At 57.5% G+C, this 14709-nt stretch overlaps 1 protein-coding gene across 4 annotated transcripts in view; it reads right to left on the bottom strand.

The window, feature by feature from the left end:
* Positions 1 to 14709, bottom strand: part of PTCH1 (patched 1) — a 258590-nt gene that overhangs the window by 20962 nt on the left and 222919 nt on the right. For 3 of the 4 annotated variants that reach the window (XM_084898944.1, XM_084898941.1, XM_084898943.1), the window contains exons 7-15: positions 14410 to 14531; positions 13501 to 13648; positions 12567 to 12698; positions 12041 to 12196; positions 11330 to 11428; positions 10718 to 10843; positions 4512 to 4630; positions 3601 to 4003; positions 2867 to 3176 (exon numbers count right to left, since the gene is read on the bottom strand). In XM_084898944.1, coding sequence (XP_084755070.1) covers positions 2867 to 3176; positions 3601 to 4003; positions 4512 to 4630; positions 10718 to 10843; positions 11330 to 11428; positions 12041 to 12196; positions 12567 to 12698; positions 13501 to 13648; positions 14410 to 14531 — 1615 coding nt within the window. The remainder of the gene's footprint in view (positions 1 to 2866; positions 3177 to 3600; positions 4004 to 4511; positions 4631 to 10717; positions 10844 to 11329; positions 11429 to 12040; positions 12197 to 12566; positions 12699 to 13500; positions 13649 to 14409; positions 14532 to 14709) is intronic. The other variant, XM_084898942.1, reaches the window with a different exon arrangement.

Raw genomic sequence — 14709 nt, 5'->3', positions numbered from 1 at the left:
ACATCAATGAGAGAGAAACATTAATCAGCTGCCTCCTGCACACCTCCTACTTACGGTGTGCCTGCAACCAAGGTACATGCCCTTGACTGGTATCAAACCTGGGACCTTTCAGTCCGCAGGCCGAAGCTCTATCCACTGAGCCAAACCAGTTAGCCCCCCTCAACTACTGAAATATTGATAAAGACCAGTGGATTGACATGGTTTCCAGTGACAACTCCATTAACAACCAATGCGGTTCCATCACTTCACCACACAGTGTTTTGAAGGAAAGCGGACTCCAGGATAACTGCTTCCTGCAGGACAGGTTCAAAGGCCAATCAACCCCCGGCGAGGCCAGCAGCTCCTCTAGGCGGCCCAGGGTCCAGGCCAGCAGCTCCTCTAGGCGGCCCAGGGTCCAGGCCAGCAGCTCCTCTAGGCGGCCCAGGGGCCCTGCCGGACCCCTGACAGCTGGCTGCAGCGTTAGTTCTCAGGCTCCTGGGACCCTGACGAGGGAGCATTAAGTGGATCTTACTGGTCTAGGTGGTGCAGCTCACTTAGCAATCAAAGGATTCAAATGCACTTTTGAAAAAGATTCTCAAGTCCAGCTGCGTTAGGTCGCTAAAGGAAGCAGAGAAATACTTCACAATACTAGGGGTGTCGAACTCAATCAGAGAAGGGGCCAAAATCTAAAATCCAGCCTAAATCGCGGGCCGAATGGTTTACTGAACAGTCATAAACTGACAATGTCATAAACTGACAGCGGAGTGCAGTGATGACAGCGCGGTGCGGGCCACATTGCAAGGCCTGGCGGGCTGGATTTGGCCCGCGGGCCTTGTGTTTGACACATGTGCAATACGCTAAGCAAAGGCTAGCCCTCGGCGATGCCTGGAGACAACACCATCCTCCCTTCCCAAACACGGCCTCACACGCTGCATGGAGCACCCAGAGGATTGGCGGGAGACACTGAAATCAGCTCCGCAACAACCCTCCTTTGCTCAGACACCGGCAGCACCGCAAACCTTCGTCGTCAGTGGCAAGCTATTTACATGTCTGTGGCCAATGGGGGTGGGTGGCCCATGTGGGTGGGAGGTGGGTGGCCCATGTGGGTGGGGGGTGGGTGGCCCATGAGGGTGGGGGTGGGTGGCCCATGAGGGTGGGGGTGGGTGGCCCATGAGGGTGGGGGTGGGTGGCACATGCGGGTGGGGGTGGGTGGCCCATGCGGGTGGGGGTGGGTGGCCCATGCAGGTGGGGGTGGGTGGATGTGGAATGAAAAGCAGGGAATCTCTCCACGGCCTGGTCCTCTTTGGACTCATTATCCAAAAACCAGTGCTTCCCAAACGAAGACTAGAGACAAATTAAAATTCTATTGCTATCATGTAATTTTCTTTGCCTTCCTCCACAAAGAGATCAGATCTGGGGTACATGCAATGAACAACTCAAAGCCAAAGATCGTACTGAACAATTTCCAGCTGAACTGGAGTTGTTTACCATTTCATGCAATCACACAGGGAAGCTGGCTGCTTACTCTCTACATGCAAGTATATTGACTTACAACCCCAAAAGGCACTTAAATCTGTGTTTAAACAAGCCTAATTAAGGGGGAAATTAAGACAATCGCTTGGATAATTTAAGCCAGAAGTGTTGGGGGCCATAATTATTGGGGTGTTTCAGTAACAGCGCTTTTGCTGGAATCGTGTGGATAATTATCTTGATTCTCCACTTTCCATGCGTCAACACAGAATAAATGAACAGATGTTCTTGGAATCGCTGAATACATGCATTCACATCCAGTCAGCAGTTGGGAGTAAATCTAGGTTTTTTCCCCTCCAGCTGACAACTATTTCCTAGAGATGTTTCTAAGAGCAAGGTAAGAAACTGTAAAGGCATTTTATTTTATTTTTTAATTCCCACTCGATGATATTTTCCCACTGATTTTTAGAGAGAGGGAGAGAGAGGGAAAGACAGAGAGAGCAACACGAATGTGAGAGAAATTTATGGACTGGTTGTTTCCTGCACTTGCCCTGACTAGGGCCTGGGCTGGGGAGGAACCTGCAGCTGAGGTATGTGCCCTTGACCGGAAATGAACCCAAGACCCTCTGTCTGAAGGACGGCACTCTATCCACTGAGCCAAACTGGCTAGGGTTAAAAGACATCTTCAAGCAGAATTTGATTATTTATGAAATACTGTGAGATGTGATTAAGCATTTGTAAGGTTGCTTCATTCATGGCATTTTATGCCAAATCAAAAGATAAAGGTCCAACGATGGAGTTTTAAATTAACATTCACCAAGGATGCACAGTCTGTGGGTAGCAGGGGTCCTCAAACTTTTTAAAGTGGGGGCCAGATCACGGTCCCTCAGAGAGCTGGAGGGCCGGACTATATGAACTACTAATTCCTACTGTAACACCTCGGCTGCGCTCACTGCCCAAAAAACCTGGCGGGCCAGATCAGACTCCTCTGCGGGCCGTAGTTTGAAGACCCCTGGAGAGGAAGCTATACTTCGGCAGTGAGTCAGCCTGGAAATCCCACCAACACTTCCTTTAGACTCGGTCACCCAAACACCCCCCCCCCCCCCCCCTGCAAAAGAACCCAGAAGCAGCCAGCTCCACAGTTTGTAACGCACTTTCCCATCTCCTCATGCGCACTCACACATTCTCACGGGAGCGCCCGAGTCACCCCGAGCCACTGGCATTGCTCTATAGGCCAAGGCCCGCTCGGGAGGCCTCCCCGGAAACAGCCTCTAGAAGAGCTTCAGGCAACACCCAGCAGTCAGTGAGCCGTGTCGGTGCTGCGTGACAACGCGGCCCGTGACAGAGCGAACGGAAGGGACTGGGGGCGCGGGGCGCCCGGGCCCCGGGTGGCGGGGGTTCGCGCCCCGGCCCTCACCTTGCAGCCAGTCCCGGAAGTAGTGCAGCCACATCTTGGGGAGCTGCTGGTTGTCCTCCAGCATGACGTACTTCACCGTGCTGAAGCTCCGGTGCAGCTCGTACAGCAGGGGCTGGATGTTGGGGTAGTCGGCTTTCTGGGTGACGATGTACATGTTGTAGAAGGAGAAGTACTTGAACTGCGCGGCGATGAAGTCGTACTCCCGGGTCTCCCGGGGCACGATGTCCGTCAGGTCCAGCCCGTCGCGCACGCGGGTGGTCCCGTACAGGCTGAGCCCCAGCAGGCCCAGGAAGAGCAGGATCACCGCCACCTGCAGCCGGGGGAGAGGCGCGGGTCAGACCCAGCGACGGACGGACGGACGGACTCGCCACCACCCGCAAGCTGTCTGGGTTGTGCCTCACGTATGCCATCACACGGGCCCTCATGCAGCATGGGGGGGGGGGGGAGGGGAACAGGGGGATAGGGAAGGGGGGGAGGGATGTTATTCTCCCAGAGGGAAAACATTAAATCAGAGCAATCCCATTTTCCAGGAAGAGTAACTGTGCAATAGGTGAGGAGCTGATCTGCATTCAGACACCACTGCGCAAAGCCTGCAGGAGGGAGCTCGCTGAGATGGCCCAGGGGGTCAGGGGACCAGCTCCCCGCCGGGCCTGGAGCCCATCGCCCAGGGAACCCCCCAGGAGCCTGCTCTGCGGCGTCCTGAGACAGGAAGAGCCCCCGGTGGGGCGGGCTACCTTGGCCTTGGGCTTCAGGAGGAAGGGGGCGTAGTGCTTCTCGGCAAACGACGAGAGCGTCCACTTGGTGCACGGGGGCTCGAGGCAGTGGAGGCCGGAGTCGGAGAACTGGGAGAGCAGGTCCCGCGTGGAGCTGCTGCTCTCGGGGCCCTGGCCGCCCAGCGCGTCCTGCGCCAGCGTGACGGGCTGCACGGAGATCTCGGAGAGCGGCTCGGCCGTCGTGTAGTACACGTGCGTGTGGGGGTCGTACTCCGTGCGCAGCTGCACCGTGGACTGCATGGTGATCTGCGTCTCGTGGGCGAAGCCGTGGCTGCTGTAGGGCGGCGGGGGGCTGGCGCGGGTGCCGTCGAGCGTCTCCGTGTAGGCCTGAGGCTCGACCTGGATCACCCTGCTGACACAGGGGCTGAAAGGGGGCAGCGTGCTCAGCGGCCACCAAGACGGCTCTCGTTCCCGCCCACGCCCGGGGACCCCGCTCCGCACCGCGCTGACGCCGGAGAGCCAGCACCCTGCCCGGCGGCTCGGTCCGGGCACACACGCAGGCCGAAGGGACGGCTGGTCCTGACTCTGGCTCACAAAACCAAGCCGCAGGCTGCCGAGCCCCTTCGAGGCATCCTTCCTTCCAGAGGAAAACACCCCAAAGGCTATCCTTTTTCCAGCTGAGTGGCTTCCCCATCGGGATGTGACACCCTCCTAACAACGAGCAACACTGGCTCACGAGAGAAACATCGTGAGGTCACCGCCCCAGGGCTGTGCGGATGTGGTCAGAGGCAGACCAGGGGGTCTGCCATCTCCCCAAGGCGGCACCCCACGACAGGTGCCACTCCCGGCCCCACCCGTCCACGTCCACAGAGGAGAGCGTGTCTGAACATGCCCCTCCGTCCCCCGCGACGGGGGCCCTGCGCCGGCCGCACCTGGTGAAACAGCAGAAGATGTCCAGCCTGCGGTCCTCGCGCCGGTAGAGGTCCATGCTGAGGATGGCGGGGAAGATGAGCAGCACCATGGCGAAGTTGAAGACCACCACCACGGCCGCCTGCGGGAGGACAGTGTGCGTTACCGGCAGCCTCGGCCCAGGCAGAGGACTGCTCTGAAAGTACGGCTGTGCCGTTTTACCCATTTATTTTAACTAATTAATTGATTGATTTTTAGAGAGGGAGGATTTGAGAAACATGGATTTGCTGTGCCACTTCTACGCGCGTGCATTGGTTAGTTCTTGTGTGCGCCCTGACTGGGGTCCAACCTGCAACCTGGGCCTATGGGAACTCTAACCAGGGGTGGAGATAAAGACGTTTGAAATGGCGCTCTTTCCCCTTGCCTACGGAGCGTTTAAACCTGACGTACATGTTCAAGTTTCTCAGCGCTGTGCTGCTCTCTGCTCACTAGGAGACCCCGTGACTGGACGAGGCCCCGCCACCCTGGTCCTTCCCATCACTAATAATTCCACGAGCCTGTTCGGCACAAACGCAGGAATAAACTGGCACCTTGCTAGCGACCTACCTGGACCAGAAGGCAGAACAGAGAAGATCCCTGAGACATTGTAACTTAAAACAAAAGGGAACACTTCCCTCTCACAGTGTGTCTAAGAGTTCCTGCAGCCCATGTTAAGCTTAGAAAGCGTATATGCAAGATGGATCGCGTATATCAAAATGTCACCTTTAAAACATGAAATAAAATTTGAAACGCGTCCCCTGAGGTTTTTAATAGGCACATTCCAAACAGCCCTGCCGCAGCCTGCGGGGTGAGAGCAGGAACTGGGGGGGTCAGAGTGAAGCAGGAGAATTCCGGGTGCGATCCCCGCGTGCAGAGCACAGGGTGCAGATTCGGAGTCGCTCCACCACCAGAATAAACACCGGGCAGAGGCTGCAGCGCTCTGGCAAATCTCCCGCTGCCCTCGTCGCCATCACACACGGGGCGTCACAGAGCCAGCCGGCGAGGACCCGAACGCTCCCCGCTCAGAGAGGCCGGCGGGCAGCAGCACAGACAGAAAATGCAATGCGCACGCTAAGCAACCAAGAAACCACCAGCAATTTTTTGGACAATTATACCCTCTGGCGAGGTTTTTCAAAGACCTGCTGCTTAGTTCTAAGACCTTCTCCCACTGGGCACACCTCTGAGGGTGCGGGAAGAACACTGACCCCCAGCAAAAGGACACAAACCGCACCCAGGGTGTGGGATAGCTGTCGGGAAGCAGGAATTGCAAACCGGAGTCCGGAGGGACGCCTTTCCGTACGAATTCCCTGTCAGGCCTACAGAACCGAAAAGCCCCCAACGGGCTCCTCCTGAGCACGACCGGCCCTCCTCATGGTCTGCCGTGAGGATCCCTCCCCAGCTCAGAGGACGCACTAAGCACCACGCTCACCCTGTGAGGAACCGTAAGGCCTGCGGGCGAGGCTTGTCTAGAAACAAGCCACCATTCTGACCGGAGGAATCGCCTCAGTCCGTGGTCGGCAAACTCGTTAGTCCGCAGAGCCAAAGGTCAACAGGACCGCGATTGAAATTTCTTTGGAGAGCCAAATTTTTAAAACTTAAACTTCTTCTAACGCCACTTCTTCAAAATAGACTCGCCCAGGCCGTGGTTATTTTGTGGAAGAGCCACACTCAAGGGGCCAAAGAGCCGCATGTGGCTCTCCGGCCGCAGTTTGCCGACCACAGACCTGAGTGATCAGAACTCTGGAGAGAAAAGGCAGGGCACTGTGCGGGGCGCTGCAGAGGTAACGGTAAGTCAGACAGAATCCTGCTCTCGGGGACCGACAAAGACCCGATGGATGAGAGGAAGCAGGCGCGGGGCTCACAGCGGCCAGGACAGGGAGAGCGCGCAGGTGGGCTGGAGTGGTGGTGGAGGAACATCTCCAGGGAGACAGATGTAGGAGACAAAAATGGCTTCTGGCAGAACCCAGAGGAAGGAGGTGCCTGGGGAGGAAACCCGAAGGGCGGAATCTGACAGGGACATGCTGTGTGGCCCTTCAGCACTGGAGGCGAAGACTCTATGCAGGAAGAGAGAGGAGAGAGCAGGAGCCCTGGGAAGTCAGGTCGTTACACAGGACCCATGGGCCCCTGCAGCACCCGGGGGCAGACAGCAGCAGAGCGTCCACCCCTCACGAAGGCTTGGTGACCAGAGGAAGGTCACCTGCCGGAGGTCACACAGTAAGTCGGATTCAAAGGCAGGCGTGGTGCCTCCGCCCTCAGCCTGACTGAGACCTGGGCGTTCTTATCCGACCTGGTCCCCTCCAGAGCGGGGGAATGCGAGGTGGGGAGAACTCCGCCCGTCAGAGAAGAGGGATGATGGAGAGAATGGGTCTGCGTCTCCAGGATTTCCCAGGAAAACTCAATCCCGGGGGTGGAATCCTTTCAGTTTTTCTTTGGATGACAGTTATTTTTAGAATTCAGGAGTACAACGCAGACAAAAACTCGGGGTGACTGGGTTTGAACAGAAGTTCCCAAGGACCAGGGCGGCGACTGTGACAGGATAAGCCACGCAGGCGCACACGCGGCCCCGGCGTGCAGCCAGAACCACACGGGTCCTCTCCGCAGGGGCTGGGGAGTGTATGTGACACCGGCTCCATCCAGCGAGGAAATCTGACCAGCATCCTCCGGTGTCTTGGTGAAATAGCGCAACGAGAGAAGAAACCCACATGGCTTATTACATGCCCAGGGGGTACATGGTCTGGTGAGACACTAACAGAGCAGCATCCGCTCAAGGGCCCCAGGACAGGGAATACAAACAGCACGGACTCCCCATAAAGAAGTGTCGCCGCGGGAGCCACGGTGAGGCTAAGTAATTCCGAGAAGATGCTGGGGAGGACCGTGCACTGTCCATGGATTCTAATGGTGCTGAAAGGAAATGTCCCTGCAAAGCACCACGGCGGCCCCGCTGAGACCCTGCAGAGCACAGAGACCAACGGGCGAGGCCTAGAGGGGCCCTCGTCTCCACCCTCGACCACTGGGAACCAACACCGTTCAGCCACCAGCAACACCCCAGCGCAGGCTGAGGCTCCCGCAGGCTTTCCGGGGGCGCCCTGCTTCTGGTCTAGAGGGGGCATTTGGACAGATGGGTGGAGACTGGCCAGGAGGTGTCAGACAGCTTCTTTGGGGGGAAAAATTCCATAGAGTCGGGAAAATTCCCGGGAAAATTCCCAGGTTACCATGGGCGCTGTATTGGCTAGAACCTCTCTGGGCCTCTCCCTTTAGAGGCTTGGTTGGTAGCATCCCGAAAACATAAGCACAAATGGATACCCGGTCACAGCTGCACACCGTTCACTGAGGAAACGGGAAGCACGCCGAAGGGTGCATTTCCAATGTCAATACGTTTAAAAGGGAGCCAGTGTTCAAGCTGAAGTTTCTGATGATCACTGCAAAGCTCACGGCGCAGTCTCTATCTTTTCTCACTTTTTTTTTTTTTTTAATTTTTAAAATTTTGTTTGACAGAGCATGAGCCAGTGTCCTGGGAAGCCATTCTCTAATACGTGAGGACTCCTGGACGCTGCAGATGCAGTTTTCTAAGGTGACACCCCATGTGCCAGAGAACAGAAACGCAAAACCGACAGTGTTCACCCCGCCTCGGCAGGGGCTTACCTTGGACGCACTTAGCGCACTGGATTTCCTAAAAGGCGTTAGGGAGACTCAGGCAGCGTGTCAGACGCCACACCATAGGGAACCATTAAAGGAGAGTGTGCCTTGATGAGTCACCCGAGTACTGAGAGAGGAGAAGAGAACATGAGAGAGAGGACAAGGAGGCAAGCAGGAGCGTGAGGCAGAGCAGACACAGAGCAGCGAGGGGCAGGGAGCAGGAAGGAGAGGCGCGAGAGAGGGCCCCACTTTTAGGAGACTCCACAGCAACTCCTCGGTTCTAGAACCCGCTGCCCAGGAAGCCAGGGTGGCGGCAGAGGGAGCCGCGCGGGGCAGGCTGGGGCGGGGCAGGGGGTGGCCCACAGCCCGGGCCCCGCGCACAGCCTCAGCTCCTTCCCAGGTCATGGAGAGGTGTGTTCTCGTGCCTGAGCTTCCACCCCGGGCTCAGGGTTACCGTTACCCATGGATCCGCTTACATATTCTCTACGTATTCATAACAAAGCAAACCTTTCTTAAAATCTTTTTGTTCTCGGGAGCTGGTGGTCACAGTGATGGGCACAACCTCTCTCGCCGTCTAACACTAAATATCAAACAAGCCCAGGGTCCCAGGCACGGGAGACTCCTTAGCTGCGTGTCAGTAATTAGTGAAACGGAATTCAAATATCAAGACTAAAAAATAGCTCGTCGTGTCCATAAAAAATGCAAAGTGAATCCCATCCTCAGAACCTTTTGGTGACAGCATAAATGAAGGGGTATAAACACAGTCTGAAAGTGACACCAGATGCCGCTTCCTTTAAAAACCTGGCCATCTTGCCGAAACCAGTTTGGCTCAGTGGTAGAGCGTCGGTCTGCGGACTGAAAGGTCAAGGGCATGGACCTTGGTTGCAGGCACATCCCCGGTAGGGGGTGTGCAAGAGGCAGCTGGTCGATGTTACTCTCTCATCGACGTTTCTAGCTCTCTACCTCTCTCCCTTCCTCTCTGTAAAAAAATCAATAAAATATATTAAAAAATAAATAAGTAAAATAAAAACCTGGCCACCTCATGAACCACACATCTCACTGTAAAGGAAAAAGGAAAAAGGACATGGAGGGAAAGCCTGTTTTGGAAGAGTTAAGGCAAAGAGAGGGGATAAATGGTTAAGGGGGGAAAAATGTAAATGTACTAGCTCCCAAAGCCGGAAGAACATCCCTGAGCGATCCAGCACGAAGCCACTTGGGGTTAGAAGACCCGAGTGGCCAACAGCCTCTCTCTCCCTCTGCCCTGGAAGCGGCAGGGTCCGGGGAGTTTCCCACAATGCACCGAGGCAGTGCGAGAGCAGCGCCTGGAGTGACACGCTCAGCCCCGCCCCCGGGGGCCTCTCCACACCCGGCTCGCGGAGCACTCAGCTCGCAGAGGAGCACTCAGCTCACAGAGGAGCACCCAGCTCGCGGAGCAGCACCCAGCTCGCGGAGCAGCACCCAGCTCGCGGAGGAGCACCCAGCTCGCGGAGCAGCACCCAGCTCGCGGAGGAGCACTCAGCTCGCGGAGGAGCACTCAGCTCGCGGAGGAGCACTCAGCTCGCGGAGGAGCACTCAGCTCGCAGAGCAGCACTCAGCTCGCAGGAGCGGCTCCTGGTTTGGAAAAGCTCCCGCCAGCCTTCAGGTGTGAGGGCTGCTTTGGGGGGAGGGTGCAGCACGCGGGGGCCGAGCCGCGCTGTGCGCAGGGAGAGGAATCTGAGTTTTCCCGGGCAGCCTGAGAGGGGACCCGGGGCCAAGAGGAAAGAGAAGGGACAGGAGCGTCTGCAAGCGCTGACTGAGGAGAGGAGGTGGCAAGGGCCATGCACGGGCCCTCCTGCAGGCAGAGAATGGCGACACCTTCTCACACAGCGGCATCCAAAACGCCCTGAACTATCACCCAGCGGGCTACCTGCCTCCTCTTCACTGCCAGGGAGGTCCGTGGGGAGCAGGAGGGGAGGCGGTGCGCTTGGGAGAAAGCGTGGGAACCAGAGGGGCGTCCCAGCAGGGAGGCCATGACGCAGCCGGGCCAGGACGGACACGGGGACTCCTGCCTCTTTGCAGCAGGGGCTCCTTGGCGTCCCACAGGGAGCGGCCCTGGTACCATGTCCGTTTAGCTACCAATGAAAAGGGTGACTCCTGGAGGCACCAGGCCTTGAGGATGCCCCGGCTACGGACCTCTGGGCTCTAGGGCTTCCAGAGAAGGAACAGACGCCAGGGCTCTCCTCAGACCCTAAGGCTTGCAGTGTTTCCAAACTTTTGACATATGTGTACCCCTTCTATGATTTTCGTAACGCTGAGTACCTCTCATCAAAAAAATAAAATAAATAAATGGAGGTATTAGGCGCAGCTAAGGACGGTGCAACGCGTACCCCCACCAAACTCTTCCTATACCCCTGGGGGTACGCATACCACACTTTGGGAAACACTGGCTTAGCGGGATGTCAGGGCGAAGCATCTGCCCAGAGGAAGAGTCCCAGGAGCTGACATGCCACCTCCCTGCCCGGCAACAGGCCCGCAGCCGCGTGGCGCCGCCCCCGGCTCCGCAGGGGACACTCACCTGCAGGGAGAAGGCCCGCAGGGCGGGGATGGGGATCAGCGCCGCCATGAAGAAGGCCGTGACGTTGCTGATGGACGTGAGGGCCACGCTGGCTCCCGTGCGCTTGAGGCACTCCCCGGTCCTGTCCTGAGGACGAGAAAGCACGGTGCTGAGCTGTGCGCTGCACAGAGCAGGCTTCCCGAGAGCAGCGGCTGCACCAACGGTTCAAATACCAAACCAGAGCCACAGAGAAAGCTGCCCCAGGCAGTCCCCCAGGGAGACCCCGCCCCCCCTCACACCGGCACCGGAGCACTGCCAGCACCATCCACACAGTCCTGTGCGGTCCGTGCTACGACCACCCACACACAGAGCTACAAGATAGTGACTTAATTCACACAGTGATAAGGTGGGGGGGACAAAGCGTCCGGCCTCCCCCAGCACCCGCTCAGAGACACAAACGCGCCCTGCGGAATACGCTTCCTGAGGGACTGGCAGCTGACCTTCCTGGGTGGAGCCAGAGACTCTCCTCTGACCGGGGCCTGCGTTCTACCTGGGGCCGGCTGAGCAAACCAGGACAGTGCTCAGGAACGGGCTCTGGCAGCCCCGCAGCCCTGCTCCCTGTTTTCCTCTTACCTCGAAAGGGATCCTTTTGTTCTGTCCCGTTTCACTGAACGCGTGGGCCAGCAGGAACACATCGTCCACACCGACGCCAAGAGCGAGAAATGGCAAGACCTGCGCGGGAACGAGGACAGGCGTCAGGGGGAGGCGCGGCCAGGCCGGGTCACCCCTGCCCGGCGCCCCGAGCGCGGCCGAGGGGCAGCGTCCGTCACTCGAGGGCAGACGTTCCTGTTATCTGACAGTTAAACCCCCGAAGCCTCGCCGCTTCAGCTCACGGGTCTTACGTGCTGCTGAGGGCCACGCACAATGGTTTTCTTTTTTAAAGTGAATCAACGAGAAGGGCTGTAGCTCATCTACAGCAGGGGGTCCTCTGGGTGCCATCCCGGCGGCACCAGCGCCGTTGGGAACTGGTTGGAATGCAGATTCCCCACCCCCATCCCAAACCAACAGGCTTCGACATGCGAGAGTGGACCCCGCCACGGAGTGTTCGCGAGCCCACTGCCGTCTGAGAACCACTGCTCTATTGGCTGTCCGCATTCCACGGCGAGGGACACACCTCAGCTCATCACCGAGCCCATCCGCTCCCCCGCCCAGAGGCGTGGGCACGCTCCCCTCAGAGACGTGGCACCCCAGCGGGAAAGACCCTCTGGGCGGCAGGGACACACAGGAGGCCGGGGCCTGGGGAGGGGTGTTGGTCAACAAAGCGACGGGTGGCTCCTTTAGTACCTGAGTTGTTGCAGCGTTAAAGGAAATCCCGATCAATGAGCACAGGCCCAATCCTGCAGCCACTGACAGTGCAACCAACAGGACGCCAGCCAGCCCCACGGCACCCTGGGACTTGGAGCAGTCCCAGCGCAGCATGGTTAAACAGGCATAGGCAAGCTGCAAGCAGAACCGTGGAGGGGAAGGGTGGGGAGGGGGAGGGCGGGTGGGGGAGACACAAAAGCCAAACATTAGAATGTGTAAGGATTCTAATGTTTTCCCCCACCCATCACCCCAAATCAAAGGTTAAAAAAAGAAAAAAAATTAATGAAACCCAACAACAACAAAAATGTACATTACAGACATCACATGAAATGGTACAAACCCAAGGTGGGCAAACTCCACACGACCACCCCTCAAACTGTTATGAAGCCCGAGCTCTCTCTTTCCGAGATGCACACGTGTTAAGAGCAGTTAAAAAGCAGGAGCCGTCACAGGAGAGGTAAAAACCGAACCCCCGAGGACCCCCGGGCGCTGGGCGGACGGTTACCATCAGCAGGTAGCCGCTGGCCACGCGGATGACGCTGACGTCCGAGAAGGACTTGAGGATGTCGTCCAGGGTCGTGGTGGTGAAGGACAGCACCTTCTGCGAGGAGTTCTGGGCGACGCTCTGATGCACCACCTGTGGCCACAACAGGAGGGGGCGCCCCCGATGAGACCAGCGCTTCTAGGAGCCCCAGCGAGCGGCCCGGGGCCCGGGGACACGTCTCTGTGCCCCAAGCCCCGCTTGTTTCCGGCTGCCTTAGGACGAGCTCTGCACAGTTCAGGTCTGAACTGGGACTGGAGGACCCTGGGCCTGGGGCAGCAGCGGTGCGCACGCACCCGGGAGCGTGTAGGCTGTGGTGAGGCGCTGCCCCGAGCTCTGTGCCCTCCGAGGGGACGGCCGCTCCCCACCGGCCCCCCGCCGCTCGCCGGCAGTTCCCACTAATCCAGAACAACTCGCTCTCGGGGCACCCCTCCCGCTCTTCCCCGGGCCACCTTTCCGAGGCCGCAGGCAGCTCAGGGGAGGTCACTGCTCGGGAGACAAAGGCCAGCGCCTGTCACGTGACCGAACCCAGGGCGCAGCAGCTGTGGCGGAGGCTGTGCCTTGCTAATGCTTTCCAGACACCTTTTCCTGCGCAGCAAGTGCTTGTTTTGTTTTTTTCAAACGCTGATGCCCAACTCCAGAGTTCCCAACTGGTCCCTCAAACCGTTTCAGGGCGCCCCCAATGAGCATGTGCGTCGCACAGACGTTAGGATTTTTAATATCAAGAGAAGGGGGGGGGAAATGTTTTCATCCCTCAAGCTCCCAGGCTCAGACTGTTTTGAAAATAAATCCTAATAAAAAATAAGTTTTAAAACATCATTCAAATGAAGTATTCAGGAACTAAGGGGCCTGTGCCCAGGTTCACGGGCGGGCGGGCGCCCCTGCGCTGGCGGCTCACCTCCACGTAGGTCCTCTGCCACGCCTCCAGGATGGCCGCCGCCTTGTCCTCGTTCCAGTTGATGTGGGACACGTACTCGTACCCCTTGAAGTGCTCGTACATCTGCTTGGGAGTCATTAGCTGGAACATGGTCTGCAGGGCGTGGGCGCTGGACGAGGGGGCGGTGGTGGCGAGAAGGCACAGGTCAGCACCCCCGGAAGCAGCTCTCCGCGTGCCCCCCTCTCCCCAGCCATCCCACCCTTCTGCATGAGCACCGGTTTCCATGACAACCGGACCTGGATGTTACTTTATTTAACAGATTGGTGTACCCTATTAAAGGTGTCACCTTACAAACCTTCTACAGATAGACCCCAAAATTAAATTAATAGGCAATTTCCTTTCTCAGTGTCTACTCTAGGAAGCAGGGAGGGCAGAGGAGTCGATAGCTTGGCCAGACATGCCGGGCTCCCCGCTGACCGCCCGCCTGTGCAGAAACCCCAGATGGCTTTCCCCAGGGAGCGGGCTCGGACGAATGCCTGAGGCCGACGGCAGGGAGGGCAGTGCCCACGGGACAATTCTTCGTTAGCCATCATCGGCTGGCCTTTCTCTTCAGCTTCACAGGTTACGAGGGCGTTCAGCCCGTGTGACTTAACTCCACAGGCTGTGACCACGTGCCCCAATTTTCTATACAATGGGCAGATCTTAAACCCTATACTCACTAACTACCGTCTAGATGAAAATGCAACAATGTTCTAGAAAAATGCCCCCCCCCCCCCAACACACACACCGTGGTGTCTTTGTGAGCTGGTCTGTCTGCTCTTACGCCAGACAGCTGGCCAGGAGAGCAGTGGAGCATTAATGCCAATGCACTTGCAGATGTTAGAGGGAAGGGGTTTCTCGGGACGGGACGAGACGCGACGGTTGGGTTACCTGACGAGCTTCCCAGTGCTGTTCTTGACCGTGCCACCCACTATCAGCTCCTCCTGCCAGTGCATGTACTTCCTGGATAAGCCATGGCATCCGCCGCTCAGAACAAGGGCCATATCGAGAGGCTGGAGGAGAAAGACAGCCACATAATCGCGGGAATTAGCAGGCAGGTCACATGCCTTGCTAAAACCCAGTGCATTCAGGGCCTGGTTGTTTCAGCAAGAACATTAACAACAAGGCTAATGAGAGGCGTATGGCAAATCTTACAGCAGAATTTCGCTCTCTAAACAAACTCAGTGCCAC

Source organism: Pipistrellus hanaki, assembly GCF_964339955.1.
Source record: "Pipistrellus hanaki genome assembly, chromosome: 11".
In the NCBI taxonomy this organism is placed as follows: domain Eukaryota; kingdom Metazoa; phylum Chordata; class Mammalia; order Chiroptera; family Vespertilionidae; genus Pipistrellus; species Pipistrellus hanaki.
Note: the sequence above shows the minus strand (reverse complement) of the source record. Positions and strands in the feature narration are given on the sequence as shown.